Raw genomic sequence first — 22,266 nt, forward strand, 5'->3', positions numbered from 1 at the left:
TCTTATACTGGCCAACCTATTTGGAAACTTTAGCTTAGCATAAGGGAGAAGTATAGCAAAAGAATGTTAAGAAACATCTTTCACTCCATACCTCCCCACCAAGACTTTGTGGAAGGTATATTCACTCTCTGAGGCAGATGCTTATATGATGTTTAGGAGTCTTCCCAGAAGTACCAATGAAGACCTCTTGTAAGCTCTGTGATTTTTTTCCCCCTCTCTTGGAGGTCTTCTTTTTCTCCACGTACCAATTCGTAGTCCTCTTCTGTTCCCCTGTCAATGGCCATGATTGTGAATTTTTAATTTCACACTTCATTCTCAAGGTAGGTCAGTTCTCAGTAGCCACAGGATCGCCCTGGGCCTCCCTAACCTGGGATGTTCTTCTTGCCTCCCATTCTGGAGTGGACCTTCAGAAGCCACTTCTAGCTCCAGGAAGCAAGGTTATCATCACATATCTATTTAATATATATCTACTTCAAAGCTATTCCTTAACGTAGGTTTTTCTGCTTTTAAAATAGGTAGAGGAACCAAAGCCAGTTTCATATAGCAAATGAAACTTTGCTCGTTGTGTTGGTAAAATCAACAGAGAGAATTAGGTTTCTCCTAAAAGAGGCAAGAAGAGAGATTCTTGGACGATAAAGGCATTTCTTTTAGAGAAAGACAAGGTAATAGGTAATGAAGCAAGAAATAAAATCAGGTTGGTTGGTTGTCCCCACCAGCCCGTCCCCTACTTCTCGGTAGATCAAAGAAGTTGAGAATGTGCTGAAGACTGATTGTCGGATCTCATGGGGCTGTAACTGAGAGCTCCCAAGGGTGGCAACTGGATGTGCCCTCCTCTCCCTGCTAGGAACAGCATCTTGTCCAGCTCTGTCGCAGGCTTTTGAGAATATAGGTGGGGGAGAGGAGCATGTTGGATAAGATATGATAGAATAACAGTTGAAATTTGCACTTTAACATTGTTTAAAGATGTTCTGCTAAACATTTCCAAATTTTTTACAATATAAAATACTTTTTCGGTGCTTTTAAAGTATAATGAATCTCAAGCTCTCCAATGTACTTGGTCTAAGTCGCTTCTCTCTTTTTTAAAATGCACCAGATCATAGTTTGTTCCACTGCCTACTCTTCCTGTAGAAATGTTTGTTTTCAGGATCACTGATTTGCAATGACTTTCAGGAGGAAAAACCTAAAATATAAATAGTAGGGTAATACTTTAGTAGCAAAATGTATCATTTACCTGAGTTTAAACATTCAAAATATCATGAAATGAATAATAATGACAATTATATCAATAATAATAAGCTATCACTTAATAATTCTCACTATGTGTCAGGAACTGTTCCAAGCATTTAACATAAATTAACTCATTTAACTCTCACCACAAATGCTATGAAATAGGTGCTATTATTATCCCCATTTTATAGATGAAAAAACAGGCAAAGAGACTTCAACTAATTTGTTCCCAATCAAACAGGTGTCAAGTGACAGGGAGGGTCTGAATTTGAATTTATGCAGTCAGATTATAGAATCCATACTCTTAATAATTGCACCATGTTCCCTATTTTAATCCTAACTTCAGGGTCATATAGTGTTGCTCTTGAACTGAAATTCCCTTTTACACTTTCTAAGTTAATAGTTTTTAAATAGTACTAGTTTAGGGCTAGTAGGAATAAGACCCAAAGTTTGAATTCTTTCTTGCCTTCCAAGCACTGTGATAGTAAGAGGAGTTAGAGTAGTAGAAAAACAGCTTCTGTTGTACATTAAGAAGGTGGAGGAAAATGCAGGAGGTAAATAGCCACAAGACATCCATCATTATATATTTTCCTGTTGAAAATATTGTCATTTATGTAGAGAGCTCCAAAAATTTTATAAAGTTTTAGACAGAAAAGATTTCATTTTTGAAAGCAGTTTTCTTCCAAGTTATTGGATATGAACCTATAACTCATCAGGCTTCCCCGTTTTGTGCTTGGCTGTTAAGAAGCCCAGTGTGATATTTTCTTCTCCTCACTCACAGCGCTCTCTTTATACTAGGGTTTTTTTTTTTTTTCAGTATAGCCATCCACCTTGTTCAGTATAGCTTCAATGCTGATTTAATGATCATATTAGGCCTTCACAAATCCATTTTAAAAGTAGTTGGGTTAAAAACAAAATTTATATTTTTAATAATTCTCCAATTTGCTTTTACCTGAGAACCCTGACATCTGTTTTGAGGCCCATTTAACTTATGAATAAAAACAACAGGAAGAACCCTAGAAAAACCCATGGCTAAAGTGTGCTTGGCAAAGCCAAGTCTGCTCTGAATGAAACCAAGTCTCCACACACAGGCACAAACCCCAACACATGTAGAAAGAAAATTGCTTTTGTGAGTATCTGAATTATATGGTAGTTACAGACTGAGCATTTCATCCAGTTATATAACGAAAAGTGAAAATCAAGTTCTTATTAATTAGTCAGATTACCATAGTTATTAGGTAGGAATTAATTTAATGCTTGTGAAATCGAATGTGTAAACAGGCATTTTCAAAGATTTAAAACCTCTTTTGTTTTGCATCTTATCTATGATTTTTGTAATGCACAGTTTTTCTTATGGATTCCTTTTCTATAATAAGAATTTACTTTCATGGTTCACAAGCTGCATGGCTGTTTTGTTTCTTAAAATATTCAGATATCACTGATCCATAATTAAAACACCATTCTCATTTAAGTGTTTGCTAAAGTCAGAGCTTGAGATCTTTGTTTGGAGGTTGTATAATTTCTCCAGTCCCTGTCTTTCGGACTGACTTTCTCCAGGTCTGTCAGGCCTCAAAAATAGCTGCGTTAGAGTTTTGGAGATCAAAACTCTTCGTTGGGAGTATTTTCTAAGCAAAAATGGCTGCCTGGGCTTTGTTTTCATAATTCCTATAGTCATTATGACTTAAAAAAATGAGTCATAATCGCCAGAGATGGTGAATGAAAAGATATTTCTTTCCCATAGTGTTATATCAATGATTTATCAAATGCAGTGTTGTTCAAGTGGAAGACTTATTAGAGAAACAAAAATTATAAAAAGAAACCTTGGAACCAAGTGTTTTGATCAAATTTAGTCATACTTTTAAAAAAAAGTTTTTTTGGAGTATAGTTGATTTGCAATGTTGTGTTAGTTTCTGCTGTACAGCAAAGTGAATCACTTATACATATACACATATCCACTCTTTTTTAGATTCTTTTCCCATGCAAGTCATTACAGAGTATTAAGCAGAGTTCCCTGTGCTATACAGTAGGTCCTTGTTGGTTATCTATGTTAAATGTCGTAGTGTTAAATGGAAAAAGTGCAACATTCATTGGACTTCCAAAGTGTCACAAAATAATACAATTTGATAACACAAAATCTTTGTTGTTCTTTGTTTTACCTTTCTGTACAGAAACGGACCAATGGACTCCGAAGAACCCCCAAGCAGGTGGATCCAGGTGTGTGATTAAACATCTATAATCATTTTTTCAGTTAAGTGATTATGAAAGTATATGGGAATTGCTGTAGAAAGTCAGACAGATTGTTGGCCTGTGTTCCTCGCAGTTTGGTACATAATGTGTGACCAGGAGGTGACCGTCTACTGTGTAAATCATTTACCTAGGACAGGGTCATGTGATGAGTAACCATCAGTACCACAGTCTTTCCGCAATCAGCAGTTGAGCTGGTTATTTGCTTACTGAACAGCCTCAGGGTGCCTGGTTAATGCTAACATATCCAACACCCTTTCCCTGCTCCCTCCCAAACCTGGAAAAAATCAACCAGCACTTAAAAAATCAGCATGTTCTGAGGGCATGGGGGGAGGTCATAAACCAGACAACTTTGGTACCCTCCCCATTTGGGAAAATACTTTTCTTTATCCTATATCTATATTATTTTATAATACAAGAATGAGTTTAAGGACTTTGTGAACAAGTGTCCTCTCCAGAGACCAGTTCTTTGTCTGCAGAGAGTGTTCAGTTGTTTCCTGTTTAATATCAGGAGGTTGACCCTGTCATTATTTTCATATAATTATTTTTTGGCCATTAAGCAATGCTTTCCATAGTTTAATTACCCAAAAATTTGTTGTGTATATGGTCATATTATTGTGAGTAAAAGATATTCATGGCTAAAGGATTCCAAATATATGAACTTAATAATAAATCAAGTAGAACATGAAATATAGAGTAGTCTTGCCGGAAAAGAATCTGGATTATGTGTTTTGTTTTCTCATCGTAAACAGTGTTCACCTAGTTGTAAAGTTTAGCTTTCAAAGCATTATAGCTTTTCACTGAAACCACACCCCTGGTAGCCATGCCAGTTTATGAGCTGTTTGAAAAGATTTATGGGAGCTTTGTTGCCTCTGGCTAGAAATTGCCTCACTTGTGTCCTGAGATCAGTTTAAATCTTTTAAGTACAGAACAAAATTAAGGCCATTAAAAAAATTAGGGGTTCTGGTTTGCTTTTTTATTGGTTCTGACTTTCCCAAGATGATACCCTTTGCAGAAAACTCTACAATAATATTTAAAAGTGACTTCTTCTGTTCTATTTAGTAGGAGTGTATGACTGTGAACATAATATTTTTTCTTTATTTTGTATGAGTTAGTATTTCTGTTTCTGAAAATTACCTAAACTTTATAAATATTATTTTCTCTTTCTTCTGTGGGCATTTTCATTTAATCTATTCTCCCCCAAGGAAATGCATTTCTATATATACAGTGTGTCAGTAGGAACACATTTGACTTTTAACTATGTACATTATAGCCAGAATTTTTAGGAGCCCTTAGATTATTTAAAGGGAGGTATAATGAATTCACAGATTATAAATATGGCAAAGTGGACCAATAATAAAATAGTTTATCTTCCTTTATCCTAAAGGTGATGGCTTTCTCTAGGTATAGCTCTTCCGGTATTTATATTTGTCCAAAGTTTTTAGAACTTCATGAAGAATAAACATACAAATACAAAAGAAGTAGTGCCATATGTTATGTTTGGGGGAAAAATATGCATTATATATAATATACATAGCTGTGTGTATATATATATATATATATATATATATATATACACACACACATAGCTTTCCATTAGGTATAGTAAATACATATGTGTTTTCTCATTCTTCCACACTTTTGAAAAGAAAGCAAATAGTTGATGATCTTGCCTGTTGTAGATCCTAATGTAATAATCATTTCTCCCTGTAGAGTGTCTTTTGATGTTAGGCTTGAATTATGTGTTTAGAGTTGGTTGTCTTTTTTATCTTTGCTTATTTCTGTTTATTTCTGTTTATTACTTTCTCTTGGCAAGTTGCAAAGCTTTTTTGCTCAAAGTTAACCCTAGCTTGATGACTGACTGTCTTACTCTGAGTTGATCCTGATGTAACTATTGTTAAGATTTTCACAGTTGTGTGGGAGAAGTTTCACTCCAGGATATTTAAACAAGGGATCAATAAAACTGAGACCTCCTAAGCATGGACAGACTGCTTCCAAGGAGCATTATTTGCTATCAGTGTTTTTACTATGAAAGGTCCTTTAATCTTTTCTCTTTTAGCTATTTTAGTTGTCTTTTCCAAGTGTTAACACACTGACTACTTTCCAGGGTCTCACTTAGAGTGGCTTGTAGAAAAAAAGTGATTAAAGAATTTGGGAGGTCAGATGTAACCACTTCACCAGGTCCAAATTTCAGAGCCCTGTCCAAAGTAAATTACATATCTTCTCCCTAGACCTTTTGTTCTGGAAAGGAACTTAATGCATAGTTCTTTGGGTAGTAGTGTTACTGAACTAAACTTAGGTCCACTCATCCTTGGGCAGTAAAGCCAATCTACTGACACCGGGTTGTGGTGAAGGAAAGTACAGCATTTATTGCAGGGCACCAAGGGAGGAGAATGGGCAGCTCATGCTCAAAAGACTTTCAGGGACGGGGTGTTAAAGGCAGTGTGAGGGAGGGAACTACAAGGTGTGTGATCAGCTCTTGCACAATTCTTGGATTGGTTGACATCTGGGTGAAATTTCAAGTATCATCAGCCTTCTGGTTTCAACCAGTCTAGGTTGTACATTTTTGTGATCAGCAATTTTCATCTGGAGGGGTCTGCTCCCTGTAAAAACAACTTAGGAATGTGTGTCAGGACTTTTTCTGTATCTTTCAGGGAACTGTGAGTTCTGTGATTCTGCCATGTGGTGGATTTATAGTCTAAATTGTTACCAGTTCCCCAGCCCAACAGCTATTCTTTGTTTCTCTATCATCTTCACATTCCCCAATCATTAACTCTTGAGCCAGCCTTTTGACAATCAAGGGAGGCCTGGGAAATTAAAGCAAAAGCCTTTTACTTCAGAGGACAAGGACACAGGGGCTTGCATACAGTTTCAGTTGGTGCTTAATAAATATTTGTTAAATGAATTAATGAATGGCTATATACTTCTGCATGCACTGGCTCTCTTGCTTTTTAAATTCCTCCTGCTGATAAAGTGGACCAGTATACTCAAGGAATATGGAATAGTCCAATGGTGGGAAGCATGGCTCTGAGCCACATTGCCTAGGCTGAGGACCCAACTTAGCTGTTTACTTGCTGTTGACCTTTGGCAATTTGCTTCCTCTCTGTAGTTTCCTCATTTGTAAAAGGAGATTAATAATAGTAGCTACCTTACAAAGTTGTTTTGAGCATTACATGAGTTAATACATGAAAAGTACTTATAACAGTGCCAAGTATGTAGTAAATGCTAAGAGGTGGCAATTATTATAATAATTACTTTGTGGTAGAGCATGTTAAATATTGGACGTTTTGTCATGTGTAGGAGAATCAAAAGTATTTGCCAATTATTTCTTTGCAAAGAAACTCAGAATTTTATGTTGAATTCTAGATGAAGCTAGAAGTTACATTATCACAGTCATTTTCAGATTTGCTGTTGTTCCCTACTGACCTGATGGCTTCCAAGATATTTTGCTTATCTTTAAGAAGAGACACAATCAACAGTGGTGGTTGAGAGTTTTTTGGTGAAGTTAGTAGTCTTTGTGATTGCAATAAAGAAACAAAGAAAGAAAAACTCCCAAGGTTAAAAGCAAATATTGTGGAGTTCAGTTCAAACCACGAAAGATGTGAGGTTTACATTGTGTCTTATTTGCGTATTTAAAACTTTTACTTTTTATTAATAATTGTAGTTAATCTTTATAGATAATATTTACAAATGGCTTTGCAGTTTAGTTGACTTTTTCTTGTCTTCTATTATGTGCTAAGAAATTTATCAATTTATGATCTTGGCTGCTTTTATAAATATAGTAATAGTAATGTGTTAGATGCAAATTCTGGTAGCTCTTTTGGATTTTTTAAATATAGCAGGGTATTTTCATCAGTTTGTACTTTTCTTCCTGAGACAGATGTTGGTTTCAGGAAAATAACACTTATAAGAGACAGATCAATTATTTCAGAAACACGGAGGTGCTAGGCCTTTTTCAAGAACATGAGATCATAAATCTCAAGAAAATCTGAGCACTGGTGTAATATATTTCACCTAAAGTGGAACCCAAGGTCAAAGTTACCAATTAAATTTTAATACTGAGCTTTAAAAGTTTTCTTCTGTCTGAGTAGAGAAGATACAAGATTTATTTTAGCTTGCATGTGGCAAATCTATATACCAGCATATGTGTTCTTTCAATCAACCCTGTGTTTTTAGACTATTGCAGAATTATCTCATATTTGTGGAACTCATAGCATCTCGTATTTAAGTCCACAGTCACTACCTTTTAAAAAATCCAGGCGTTGTTCTGTGTTGCACTACCTAAAGATTAGATGGAGTAGATGGGAAATGTTTAGGTACCTCATTTTCCTTCTGATCTTACGTTACTCATGTGATTTGTGATAACCTTGAATAGTAAGTGAACAGAGTTCTTTCTGAGAGCTCTTGCGTCACATGTGTTCATTTTTAAACTCTTGATTACGAAGAGAAAAATGTGGCTTAGAAACAGTGTTTTTTCTTGTTCACCGAGGAGATGTCTTACTGTTTCTTAGAAGAGACACCTTCAAAGATGGTCACTTTCTCTTTCAGGTGGATAGGATTGGTAGATAATGCCATTCCTATCTGTTCCTGTATGAAGAAAGGAATTCAAGACATCTTTTTTTCATTACCAGCTTCGTATCTTATACAACAATAAGCACCAGCAATGTCATTAATTATAAAACGTGGCCCCCCTCCACAGTTTGTATTCTGCCTAAGGAAGGAGTAGATACAGGCACAAAGTTGATTGCATAAATGCATGTAGATGAGTGTGCATATAAAATATTTTAATATTCTATTTTATACTCTGATTCATTACAGTATGGCATAGTATCATACAAATAATTAGGGAATAGTCTGGTAAACATATAAAAAGATCTAATTATGTAATTAGTGCAAAAAAGCAAAAGGAATTGGAAAAGAGAGAAGCAAATGTAGGCTAAGATTGCTTTTAAGCTGAGTTGTCTATATATGTTTTCATTTATATAAATAAAATGTTTGTTATGCTGTTTTTTTGCATTGAATTACAACTTAATACAGTTTTCCTTAATGTTTTAATTTCAAATTATTGGTAAACTCATTCCAGATCTAAACAGAATTGTTGATTTCTTTTAGACTTGCTTTTAAACATAATGCCAATTTGCTCGATAGAGAACTTTTATCTTTTTAATTCTCGAGTAGAAAACATTGATGAGAAAAATAGCAACCCAGGATTTTAAAAATTATTTATCTAGAACTACATTTTTCTTTTTTCCTTTTTTTTTTTTGAGGGAGACAAATGTATATTCGTGAAGTTTTAGTAAGTGAGCTTTTGTCTATAGTAAATAAGTAATAAAGTATCTGTAGATTACAATATTTCCATATTAATCAGTCAAACCTACTTCTGTCTTTTCTGTCACCTCTAAAATGAATTTCTCATCAAACATAAATCCTAATCTAAATATTAGGAGCATAATTGTAAAACTGTAAAAATACATTTCACATTGAAAGAATGAACGTGAAAAAACTGGGACAATAGAACTTAGTGATTAAGATTCATTGCAGAGAAATGAGAAATCCAAGCTGTGCACGAGTACTGGAGAGCCTGCTCCGGTTTTTAAAATAGCTGATTTTCTCAAGCTTCTATTAAACTATGGACACAAAGACTGGTTTTGCTCTAAGGCATTTGATCCCCTTGTAGTTATTTTCAGGACTGCCTTCCTAATTCCCTTTACCATGATGATATTTTTCTGAAACGTACATCACAGTCCCTTCCTCACATCTTTTTTTCGTTTGGGGAAGATTTATTTTTCCCTTTGAAGGCTCATTCCGAGCTCACAAAGTGTCACTATTGCTGTCATCTAGCAGGTTTGCCCATGCCTTGCCGAGCCCAGTCTTTTACACGGCTCTGTTACCTCCGGCGTAGGAAAAAGAGGGGAAGGTGAATATTTGAAGACGTACATGGGGTGGGGGGGGGGGCCTTTAGATGGGAAGCATGGCATCAGTAATGTGATTATTGAAATTAAAAAACATTTGGAGTACTATATACTGAACCCACTTCTGGATCGTTTATGTACTTTTAACTTATAATTTCTATTACTAGAGTAATTATGTCTTAGAAAAAAAAGTATGCATTTATTACATATTTAGAAAAATATTCTGAAACGGAAGTCTTGAACCTGGTGAGCTGCTTTTAACATTTTTATCATTGAAAAATCATTCCTCACTTGGAAGGTCAGGTATGGCCTGGACTTCCTTTGTTATATCTACGGCCCTGGTAGTCAAATACTATCCCATTTCAGAAGCAAAAGAACATGCCATATAATGCTAAGTAGGCAAAGAAACTTCACAAATTTCTTATGAGCCAACAACTTATGAGAATCAGGTAAGCTTGTTCCAGAACTTTAGTCTGAAGTGAGGTAAATGAGAGGAACCAGTTGAGGCAAAAGTATTGGCTTCAAATAACAATATTTGATACAAGTAATATCGCCCTGATACCAGGAAAGAGGACAGACACTGATAAAGTAATCCTTAGTATCATAACTGTTTATAATTTTATAGTCATTCTATACACAAATAGTGAGAATGGTTATCAAATTAATTAGAACATTGGAATGGAGTTTGTGGAATTTCTACCAAAATGACTCATACTGGCAATTATTTGAATGAAAAGAAAAGCTAGTTGGGTTTTTTAAATTGTTCTTTACAGATAACTTTTGAGACTCACTTTTTTCTGCAGAGATATTAGAAATATATGGAAGCTTCCCTGTCTTTGAGGACCTTGGAATTTTGTTGGAGCGATAGGACATACAAACATAAACATGTCCAACAGCAATAGCGTGTGGTGTATGAGGAACCACCAAAGTGTGTGTGGTCACTTATGAATGGTGTTGTTGACTAGGTAGGCAGGGTAAAAGAGGCTCATTGTGGTTTAAAGAAGGGCACAGGACAGGGAGACGAGGTATCTAATAAGTACATCAATAAAAGTGCATTTATATACAACTACAGATATTTAAATAAAGTTATCAGTCTCTTGCTAGGTTTGATATTCTGACCTCAATTCTGTATCATCCAGTGTGCTCTTGTTTGTCAAGTGGCATAAAACCGAAACGAAATTGAACTATTTGTAATGAGGTGGATGGACCTAGAGTCTGTCATACAGAGTGAAGTAAGTCAGAAAGAGAGAGACAAATACCGTATGCTAACACATATATATGGAATTTAAGAAAACAAAAATGTCATGAAGAGCCTAGGGGTAAGACAGGAATAAAGATCCAGACCTACTAGAGAATGGACTTGAGGATATGGGGAGGGGGAAGGGTGAGCTGTGACAAAGCGAGAGAGTGGCATGGACATATATACACTACCAAACATAAGGTAGATAGCTAGTGGGAAGCAGCCGCATAGCACAGGGAGATCAGCTTGGTGCTTTGTGACTGCCTGGAGGGGTGGGATAGGGAGGGTGGGAGGGAGGGAGACGCAAGAGGGAAGAGATATGGGAACATATGTATATATATAACTGATTCATTTTGTTGAAAAGCAGAAGAAAAAAAAAAACTACAGACTTAAGATGGTTTGACTTAAGATTTTTCGACTTTAATAATGGTGTGAAAGCGTTATGCATTCGGTAGAAACCGTACTTCCAATGATGAATTTTGATCTTTCCCAGCTAGCGATGTGTGGCATGACGCTCTCAGAGATGCTGGGCAGAAGCAGCGAGCTGCAGCTCCCAGTCAGCCACACAATCGCTGGGTAAACAACCAAGATACTTACCGCCGCTCTGTTTTTCACTTTCAGTATAGTATTTAATAAATTACATGAGATATTCAACCCTTTATTGTAAAAAAGCTTTGTGTTCAATGATTTTGCCCAGCTGTAGGCTAATGTAAGTATTCTGAGTACGTTTAAGGTAGGCTAGGCTAAGCTCTGATGTTTGGTAGGTTAGGTGTATTAAATGCATTTTCAACTTACAATATTTTTGACTTAAAATGGGTTTATTGGGATGTGACCCCGTCATATGAGGAAGATCTATAATTTAAGGGAAAAAAATAAAAAAGAGTGGAGGATTTACTGACTTAGGTAACTAAAGGGGAGCATGTTTGGCTTCAGGCAGAGTTAGATCCAGGGGCTCAAATGATATCATGTTCCATTTCTCCTTGCGTCTCAGTTTTCCTTTCTTTTCTGTTGATTTTTTGTCAACCTGTACCTCAGGCAGTTTATCTCACTTGGAAGCGAAGTTGGCCACTAGCAACTCTCAGTTCCCCACAGCTAGCAATCTCAGAGAAAACTGGACGCCTTTGCCCCAGTAAATCTAACAAAAATCCCAAGGTGTCTTTAACTGGCCTGGCCCAGATCTCTGATCATCTCTGAGGACATCACTGCAGCCAGGGTACAGGTGATGAGCCACCTGGCTTCTGTGTCCACCTCTAGCATGCAGAGAGGGCCTGACCCAGCCTGTTCACAGGAAATTTGTTTTCTGTAAGAAAGAACAGCTTTGCTTACAAAAGAATGGGGGAAGGAAAGAAGAGCAGCTTGGTTTGAGCAGAGTATAATGTACATCTGTTATAGTGTATGCGTTTTAGACATTGTCCTCCTTGGGCGTACTGTGGCTGGGTTTTCCACCTCTTCTACCTTGGCCTTTATCCATTCGTCGTCTCTTCTATTTGATTGTTTTCTAGTATCAGACAAGGTAAATCCTGAGGAATGTACCTAAAATGGGAACTGGAGAGTCTTGACAAAAAGCTCATCCGTACTCACAGCTTTAGTTTGCAGGGATACCAAAAAGGAAGTGTTCTTGAATCACAGTATCTTCTTATAACCCTGTCTTTATACCTAAAATACCAATGTGATATTCTCCTTTAGATAGAGGTACTCTGTTTCTGTAAGGAGATAATCCTTTGTTCCACCATTACCTACATACACGTTAGTGTAGATTGGTCCATCAAATTAGAGAACTGGGGAAACAAGACCTAAGACGGCATATTTTGTGGAGGCAGGTGGGAAGAAATGTTCCCTCCCTACTGGAAGGGTCAGGATGAGAGTGCCAGAGAGCCAGAGACTGCAGCCCTTGAGGCATTAAGTTTAGACCATAACCTGCCTCTGTGGCAATAAAGGAATCATGGGAAGGAAGGAGAAGGAAGAATCTTTTCTAGTTTTGTCTGTATAGTCGCCCCTTGGTATCCACGGGGGTTCCAGAACCCCCCACAGATAGCACAATCTGTGGGTGCTCAAGTCTCTTACACAAAATTGCATAGTACAGTCGGCCCTCCCTACCTGTGGGTTCTACATCTGCAGAGAGGGAGGGCCAACTGTATTAGGCACTTTCACTTACATGGACACTTGTTGATCATCAGAGGCAGCCCTGTACAGCCGTTTAGACTGAGCACTGTGCAATGTCATAGATCTGGGTTTGTATCCTGCCCCTCCACTTAACTAGTTGTACAATCTTGGACCTGTAAACCTGTTTTAGCCTCTCTAAAATGGGGGGTAATAGTAGCAGACATCTCCTGCTGTCACTGTGAAGATTAAATGAGATAATAGGTAAAGCATTTATCAACAAGGTTTGGCACATAGTAAGTGCTCTGTAAGTGATGGTGGTGGTGGTGATTACTAATACTTAAACACTCCTATATTTATTTTCTATTGCTGTGTAACAAATTACCATACATTTAGCAGCTTAAAACAGCATGTTTTTTATTTCACAGTTTCTGTGGGTCAGAAGTCTGGGCGAGGTTTAGCTGGGTCCTCTGCTTCAGGGTTTCTCATAAGACCTCACTCAAGATGTTAGCTAGGGCTATGTCTCATCTGAAGGCTCAGGTCATTCCCAGCTTGGCAGGATCTGGTCCTTTTGGTCTCTTAAACTGAGGTGTTCAATCCCTAGCTTGCTGTTGGCCAGAGGCTGTCCTCACATGGGCCTCCCCAACATGGCTGCTTGCTTCATCAAAGTGTACAAGCCAAGAAGGTGATGGAGTCTCCTAGAAGGATGGAAAATTAAGTCTTATATGACAAAATCATGGAAATGACATCCCATCACCTTTCTGTTGGCCAGAGGCAAGTCACAGGTCTTGCCCACCTTCAGGGGAGGGGATTAAATAAGCATGTGAATACCAGGAGGCAGAGATTATTGGGGTTCATCTTAGAGTCTGTATGCTACAAACTCTAAGAGGGAGATACTGTTAGTTTTCAGTGGAGGGAACCAAAGCTCTGAGAGGTGAGTAATTTACCCAAGGTCACACAGCACCTGGCAATTACCAGGACTTAATTGCAGTGTTTGGCTCCAGAGACCTCATTCTTCTAGAGATCTTCTGTGTACCCTACTTATGCCAACCTTTGGACGGAGGAAAGCTTATTTCCTAAAGTTTAGCTATGTAGAACAGTGCAAATTAGCAATGTGATCTGGTATGTTGTGCAGACTTCATTAGTGGCTGCTGTTACAAAGCAGATTTATGGGTGATTTTATTTTATGCATTGTTAATTTTGAAAATGTTAATCTGAAATTGCTACAGTATTTCAATTAATTTGGACGATTAAAACTTAGCACCAGAAGAATCCCTTGCAAAAGATAAGGCAGCTAATTAGAGGTTCTGAAACAAACAACTGTAGACACTGGCACTGAAACATGCTGGGTGGATAACACCCAGCAGAACTCACTCTGCTTAACAGTTTTGAAATGGAAAGAATGATTTCTGGCAGTCTGAATATTAAACTTGAATGCAATTGATTTTTTTTAAGAAAGCCATTTTAAGGAGTTAACTAACTTAATGTATAATTTTTTAATAACATGCAGTTCTGGAAAACTGTGTTCACATTATTTTGGAATGTTGTCTTTTGTATAACTGTAGTGACCAATACCATAGATATTTGTTGTCAACATATTTTTCATGTCACGATATTTCATATTTTTTATATATACATACTGTTTTGATGTTTTTTAAATTTAAAGGTGAGGTAGCACATGCTTTTTTGTTGTTGTTTAATGACATTTGAACTTCTTAGATAAATTAGAGTTTTAACCCTTGTACACTGTTGGTGGGAATGTAAATTGGTGCAGCCACTATGGCAAACAGTATGGAGGGACATTAAAAAATTAAAAATACAGCTACCATATGATCCAGCAATCCCACTTCTGGGCATTATCTGGAAAAAACAAAAAAAAAAACTAATTTGAAAAGATACATGCACCCCAGTGTTTGCAGCAGCACTATTTACGATAGCCAGGATATGGAAGCAACCCAAGTGCCTGTCAGCAGATGAATGGATAAAGAAGTAGTGGTATATATACACAGTAGAATATTACTCAGCCATAAAAAAGAATAAAATTCTGCCATTTGCAGTAACATGGATGGACCTAGAGAATATTATGCTTAGTGAAATAAGTCAGACAAAGACAATACTGTATGATATCACTGATATATGGAATCTAAAAAAATATATAAATGAATGTATATGCAAAACAGAATAGACTTACAGAAATAGAAAACAAACTAGTGGTTACCAAAGGGGAGAGGGAAGGGGAGACGGGCAAATTAGGTGTATGGGATTTAGAAATACAAACTACTATGTGTAAACTAGATAAGCAACAAGGATATGCTATATAGCATAAGGAGTTATAGCCATTATCTTATAATAACTTTTATTGGCGTATAATCTGTAAAAATACTGAATCACAGTGCTGTATACCTGAAATGAATATGATATTGTAAATGAACTGTTCTTCAATTGAAAAATAGAGTTTTACACCTTGAAAAGTTTATTCTTAAAAATTCAGAAAACGTTAAGGAGGTATAGAAAAGTTTCCTGGACAAATTGCCTGTAATCCCTCACTCAGATAATCATCCTTTACAGTTTTGTTTTGTTATATACTTTTTTCTAATACTGGTTTTCTTTGTGTGTAGCCATGTGTTTATAAAATGTCTCTATTTTCAATTTAATGTCCTGCTTTTATCACTTGACTTTGTTTCATGAGAATATTTGTTTATTCATTTGTTTGTTCAACCATTTGACAAGTATGCAGGCTTGGTGTGAAGTTTACACAGATGAACAAGATGTATTCAGTATTTTCCCTCACACAACACACAGTGTCATGGAGCAAAGGTAATAGTGTAAGATTTGAGATCGGGGAAATGCAGGGCCTATGCTTAAAAGGGGCAAATACTTTAAGGATGTGAACATCAGGAAATGGTGTCGAAACTGAAGCCCATATTATGAGTAGGGGGTCGACAGAACATGAATGGAGACAAGAGGGTTGCTCCAGAAAAGGTCGTATTTATCAAAAAAATTTTTCTAGCTTATTATTTGTTTCTATATAAAGTTTTAAATTCGCATGTGGTCATAGTTATTGGTATTTTATTTATGGTTTTTTTTTTTGTTTTTGTTACTTTTATGCTTAGAAAATTCTCTGATTCTGAATTTTGTTAAATACTTACTTCTAGTTTTATTATTTAATTTATGTAACATTTCACCCATGCCATTTAGCTTATTTTTATTTAAGTAATAGATGAAAATTCTGTGAGCAGTTTCAAGACGTACATCAAAATATTTTTAAGGATTTATAGTACAACATTTTACAAAATTTAACTTTACCTGTTTTATATGTTGCCAGACAACGATATTGCATTGTTTAATTTTTATTTGGTGCTTTATTTTACATATATTTTGCTTAGATCATAAGTTATCTTGTGCAAAATATATCATGATATATGCTCTGTATACATAGTAAGGGAATAATATTTTAAACAAATACAGGTACTTAATATTGAGATAATCATGCTTTTTTGTTGGTAAACTATTACAGACTAACATTACCTCTCCTAAGCTTTCTTTGGAAGTAGGAGGAAAAAAATTTTGTGGCTATTCATTTGAGTTCAGAGTATCTCCCACCTCCCGTTAATCTCTTTTCCCCTTGTAAATATACATCCTCCGTAATCTTACACTCTTTTCTCAACTAAATTTACACAGCAGCTCCTGGGGCTAAGCCTAAACCTATTATTTTAAAAGATCTTTAGTTTTGGGGCTTCCCTGGTGGCGCAGTGGTTGGGAGTCCGCCTGCCGATGCAGGGGGCGCGGGTTCGTGCCCGGTCCGGGAGGATCCCTCGTGCCGCGGAGCGGCTGGGCCCGTGGTCCGTGGCGCTGGGCCTGCGCGTCCGGAGCCTGTGCTCCGCGGCGGGAGAGGCCGCAGCAATGGGAGGCCCGCGTACCGCAAAAAAAAAAAAAAAAAAAAAGAGAAATCTTTAGTTTTAATAATTTTTCATCAAAGTAAGAAAATTTCACTTCTACTTTATTTGAAAAATGCCATAGATATATCCTCATTTCCAAAACAATGTAGAAATTCTATGTTTTAGAGCTCTTATTTAGGAAGTTTTACATGTTGCCATGAAAACATTAGGTGTTTAATAAATAGTCTTTCTTGGGGGACCCAGTTGTAAGCAGTTAGAATAACGACTTTGATTTCCTACCTGGTGTGTTGCTACTAATGATATGTTCAGGAAGCATGCCTCTGGATGTCCATATACCAGCAGTTTTGCTCGTAGCTTCTTACTGTTTCAAATGGCCCAAAGGAATCATGTGATACCTTTAATTCAGGACAGAACTTTCCTTCTTGGGACTAAGAATTCTTCCTTCACTTGGTATAGAGTACATCGTAAGGATTAGATAGATGAAAAATGAAAATATTCATGTGTTTCTCCAACTCACCTACTATCGTATTGCTAATATTGCAACTGTTAACTCCCAGAAGAAGAAACTTGCCATTTAAAAACTGTATTGCCATGCTTTGGAGATCCGATATTTTAAAAGTTATGTATCTCCCATTTAAATTCAAACAGTATTCAAGAACAGAATCTGGCCAATGGTTTTGAAAAACAAAATGGCAACACCTTCTTGGAATCTCAGACTGTTCAAGAATGTTTTTTTTCTAGCAAAACAGGAAGAAATTGGAAAAAAGCATATGGACTCAGCCTGAGCATGTGATGTATTTTCAACTTGAATCAGTACTTTACTCATATTTGTTGTGTGACTTAAAATTAATTTTGGTGAAGCATTTAGATTTGAGAGAGGAAAAAAACCCGTGTCTGGGACTAAATCAACATTTGTGGCATCTCATTAATCACTGCCTTATGTAACCAGTTTTCCCACCTAAAGGGAAGCTACTGCAATGAGAAAAGTTTATAATATTAATGCCAAGTGCAGATCTTGCCTTTCCAAAACGGAGTTCATTAATCATCATCGAAGCACAAGAACAAACATACTTCATGTCTCTTGCCAATTTTTCAGCAACATTTCTAAAAGGCAAAAAATCCCTCTATTTTCCTATTTTTTATCTTCATTTGAAAAGGTTTTAATTTGGCTGTTATTTAATTTGTGATAATGTTATGTAAATTTAACACGCTCTGAGGATGCCCGTGCATAGCATATAGCAGTAGAGTATATTGATTGGCTTTAGGCTTCTGAATCAGAGACATCTGGATAAAGATTCCTGGCTGTGTTACTTCCTGCCTGTGTGGTCACAACATGCAGAGCACTTCAGTCACAGTGCTTGGCACAGGGTAACTGGCCAATGACCGGCAGTGACAGAAATTCTTACTCTGACTGGTAGGAAGCAGTATGAGCTTGAAGTTTGAAAAGATGGGTTTCATTCCAGGCTTCTGTGTAAATCTGTGGGCAAGTGAATAGCCTCAGTTTTTTCATCTGTAAAATGGGGGTAGAAATAGTTGCCTTACCTACATTGCAGGATTATCAATTAGCACAAATGAGATAATGCCCTAGTCAAGATAGAAAACTGAATCTAGTCATGACATACAAACTTGTGTAATAAAGTAAAAAATAAGTGCCAAGTGGTGAAATCTTCATTATTTGGCCATATATTTCAGTCTCTCAGTGTTAGAATTCTGTAGCTGATTGTAGTTTTGATGGAATTTTAGGGTCAGCCATGTAGTTATTACATCCTCTATGCAATCTTTAAATTATCATTTACTGAAAATGTTACTGTTCTTTCTTTGTTAGTATGGCTTTACATCTTTTTTTTTCCTGTCTCCTAATTTTAAAACTTATTTACAAATAAGAAAAAATTGAGTAACAGGGTACTGAGCCAGTAGATGAAAATGATGACAATCTTAAAAAAAAGAAAGGAATAATACAAACCACATGTGAGAAGACAAATGCACTGATTCAATCAATCATAAATAGAATAAAAAAAGCTTATGTGCAAGAAAAAGTGGCTCCTGCCTGCTTTTGTTTACAGCCCGTTGTCTACCAAGTGTCAGGGGGTAGGAATGGATGGATGGTGAAGCTTTCAGGTACTTCAGAAAACTAGTTGCTTTCTTACTTGTCCCTATCAGAAGACTTGCCCTTTCTTGTTCGTTTCTATGGCCCATGCTATGAGAAGCATTGTTAAAAGCCAAAGGAAGGACAAGGCATTCTAAGGTTATGGTTGAAGATGCAGCCGTGAGGCCTTGGAAAAATTCCAGGAGACAGGCAAGGGTAGCGTCCAGCGCAGGGGTAGCTCTTTTTGTCCCCATAAAACAGTAAAGGATCAAGAAGTAATCATATGGACACGTAGAAAGGCTTAGTTCATTTTTTAAGTCGAAATAGTTTGGAAAGAAGAGGTTGAGCAGAGTAGAAGAGCAGGAGGTTTTCATAAGGTGAAGTAGAATTAAAGTGCAGGCAAGAATTTTTCTGTCTTCAGTTTTAAAGAACGCCAGCCTCACTCGTCTCTTTTTTCCCTGCATTCTTCTTGACCTTCTTATCAGCTCTTGACTTTCTCCCTGGGAGATTTTCTCTGCATAGTCAGCACTGACTTCCACAGAAATCCTAAGCGCCACACCCTTATTACAAAAGAGTTGAAGAGAATTCAGATAAACAGGTTGCAGTAAGTAGCTTGGGAACTAACTGTTACAGGATGCTTCCAGAATAAGGCATTGCCAACTAAAAGCTGAAAATTCCATTTCCTGTGTAGCATGCCTAACTGTAGGCTTCACTTAAAAATATAAACTAAAGTTAATATTAAACCTTAGAAATTCCTATGGAACCACGTACATTCCTTTGAGAGTAAATTTTTTCTAGAACTGTCACTTTCCTCTTTTCCAATCTGCACAAATGTAGATCCCAGGGACCTTGCTTCCAATTTTTCCTCCTCTTAATACAATGAGGGAGAAGTTGCTGGTGTGCTACACATTTCATTGTACACCACAACTTTAATTCTTAACATATCTGATGTATACATTCACCATGGGGTGAATGTTAGTGATAATTATTCATGTGCAGGAATTTCTATATACTTTATATTTAATTCTCACAAGAAGGCCTCCGAGGTAGATGTTATGCCCATTTTACAGATGAGGAAGCTGTCCTGAGAGTTTAAGGCATGTGTTCGAGTTCTCATAAATAGTAAAGACTGAAGCTGAGCTTTCAATCACAGTTTTATAAAAATTTTATAACCAGTAAACACATCAAATGTTTTTAACTAAATATTAGGATTCTTGTTGTGGGAAGCGGGGGTCGGTGGGGGAGTGCACATTCACTAAATCAGTGCACTTCTCAAGGAGATTTATGTTGTATCCAGGATGGCCTCAGCTGTGGATCACACCCAATGCTCAGGGGAGGGAGGAAGTGGGCTGAGGAAGGCTATAGGGAGAGAGTTCTGGTCACAGTGAAGGCTATGCACTCTGAATTGCTAATCTCCAGAGGAAGGAGGAGTATGACCTTGATGTCAGGGCTTCTGGACAGGGGGAGTTTTGCTATTGCATGGATGAATGTTTGGGTCCTAGATGAAAGAGGACCACCAGTTGGGCAGGGATGGGCAAGGCAAGTAGGAACATAGATGGCCCCTCGAGTCCCTGCCAACCTAGGGTCACTACATTTCCAGCCAGGAAAGGAAGCTCATTCCCTACAGCATTCTAGAGCTTTCATTAGTGTGTCTTTGCTTTGATTTTAATAGGATTAGATAATAAAATCATAGCAAAATATCAGGAAATGACCCCAAACAAATGTAATAAATGCTGCTTCTGTTTATTCTCTATACATACTGTCTTCTTCCTTAATATCTTCATTAGTTTTTGTGTAGAAAACAGGATTTGGGCATGATTTGGGTATTTTAAATAATTTATAGAGGTTGATTATGTTTTTCATGCTTTATTGTTGGTCATGTCTGTGTGTGTGTAATCCTAACATAAACTGTCAACAGTCAAGGGTCTCACTCTTTAATTATGGTAATATTCCTTATAAGAAATCTGTTTACACTCTTTTGAGTATAAATTATATCTAATTTCCCAGGCAAATACGGAGACCTTGTTGGATTATATTTCCCGCATTGTTGCTCCATCACAGGCATGCTCTTACGTGCATTGTGTAGGAGGCCAGACAGTATAAGTGGTTAAGAAATTAGACTTTGTCGTTGGCATCGCCTGGCTCAGGGCTTAGCTCTGCCACTTAGCGGTGCACCTTTATTTTAGGAAGCCGCTCAACCTCTTTTGCCTTATTCTGTCCTCTGTCGAGTAGGAGTAATATTGGTATCCGCCTTCCATAATTGCTGTACGTGGATTAACTGAGAGGAGGGATTCGTAGAGCATTAGCCCAGCGTCTGGCTCTTTGTGTGCACTGAATAAATCATATCTGTTGTCATCACCACCGTCTTCAGGATCCGGATCTGGGCAGGTGTGGAAGGCGAGCTGAGACCTGTAGAGGTAGGGCCCAGGCTTCAGACTCCTGAGGCCGGTGGCGATGCTGTGGTCTTGTTTGTTCTGCTTTTAAGAAACCAGTCCCATTAGAGCAGAGGCAGCAGAACAGGCTGCTAGCTCCCGCATGTCTGGCTTATAATGTTTTGGGGGAAATTAATAGTACATGGATTCCAAAGCTAGGCTGCCTGGATTTCAACACAGTATCCACTATTTGCCAGCTCTGTGACCTTGTTCAAGTTACTTACCCCCTCTGTGCCTTAACTTCCTCTTCTTTAAAATGAGGATCATAATAAGACTCACTTCATAGGATTATCATGAGGCTTAACATGAGTTAATATGTATTAAGCTCTTAAGGCCTAACACATGGTAAGTCCTATGTAAGTGTTAGCTAGTATTATTTTTAAAAGTAAAAGATTTTCAGTTATCAGGGGATAATGGTAGCAGTGTGTCATATGTAGAGGTAATTATAATATTTAAAAGGCTGTAGATTAATATTTAAAGGGAGCTGACAGTGCCAGGCAGGTAGTGCAACGTTTTCAGGATAAGAAGCGAGGCACAGCTTGGCTGTCTTAGAGGATGTTGAACCCTCTACTATGTCTCCAGACTGACACACACTTCAGAAGGCAGCTGGTGGAAATTTCAGTCCATAAATTTAAGAGTGCAAGAGATGACACCATTTAAATTTTTTTTTCTTAAAATCAGCTTAATTCCATGGCCTTAAACCTCTCCTTGATGTTTGAAGACTGTCTATTCCTGATCAGGAGGGTGTCTGAGGCTCAGGGCCAACCTTGCTAGGTGTCCATGCAGCTCCAAAGTCTTGCTTTCCCCCTGGAGAAGCCCCAGAGCAGTGAGCAGTTCCTGGGTGCCCTGGAATCCCCACACCTCTGTCCCCTTTCCCTCTGGGGAACCTCCTCCTTCCTCTGTTGGTTTTCTCAAAGGCTGTCCCTTCTTTCCTCTCCCCTCTGGAACACACCTAGCATCATCTCTTCAGTAACTCAGGTTTTACAGAGGGCTGGGCGAATCAGTGATTTCTGAAAGCCTTTGCTCTCTACCCTGCAGTGTTCACTAAGGCAAGAAAACAAAGACCTGAGCTACCTGATTATAAGAGGGAGAAAGGGAAAATACTGGGAGAACCCATACAAATTCA

The 22,266-nt window shown here is 37.5% G+C and overlaps 1 protein-coding gene across 8 annotated transcripts in view; it reads left to right on the plus strand.

Moving 5' to 3' along the window:
- The window catches only part of VAV3 (vav guanine nucleotide exchange factor 3), a 395,385-nt gene that overhangs the window by 259,383 nt on the left and 113,736 nt on the right, over positions 1-22,266 (plus strand). For all 8 annotated transcript variants that reach the window (XR_004485033.2, XM_049700678.1, XM_049700676.1 and 5 more), the window contains one exon: positions 3,396-3,441. Coding sequence is in view for 7 of the 8 variants with exons in the window: in XM_049700678.1 (XP_049556635.1) it covers positions 3,396-3,441 (46 nt within the window). In the remaining variant the exon portion in view is untranslated. The remainder of the gene's footprint in view (positions 1-3,395; positions 3,442-22,266) is intronic.

The sequence above is a fragment of the Orcinus orca genome, chromosome 1 (assembly GCF_937001465.1).
Source record: "Orcinus orca chromosome 1, mOrcOrc1.1, whole genome shotgun sequence".
NCBI classification, from domain to species: domain Eukaryota; kingdom Metazoa; phylum Chordata; class Mammalia; order Artiodactyla; family Delphinidae; genus Orcinus; species Orcinus orca.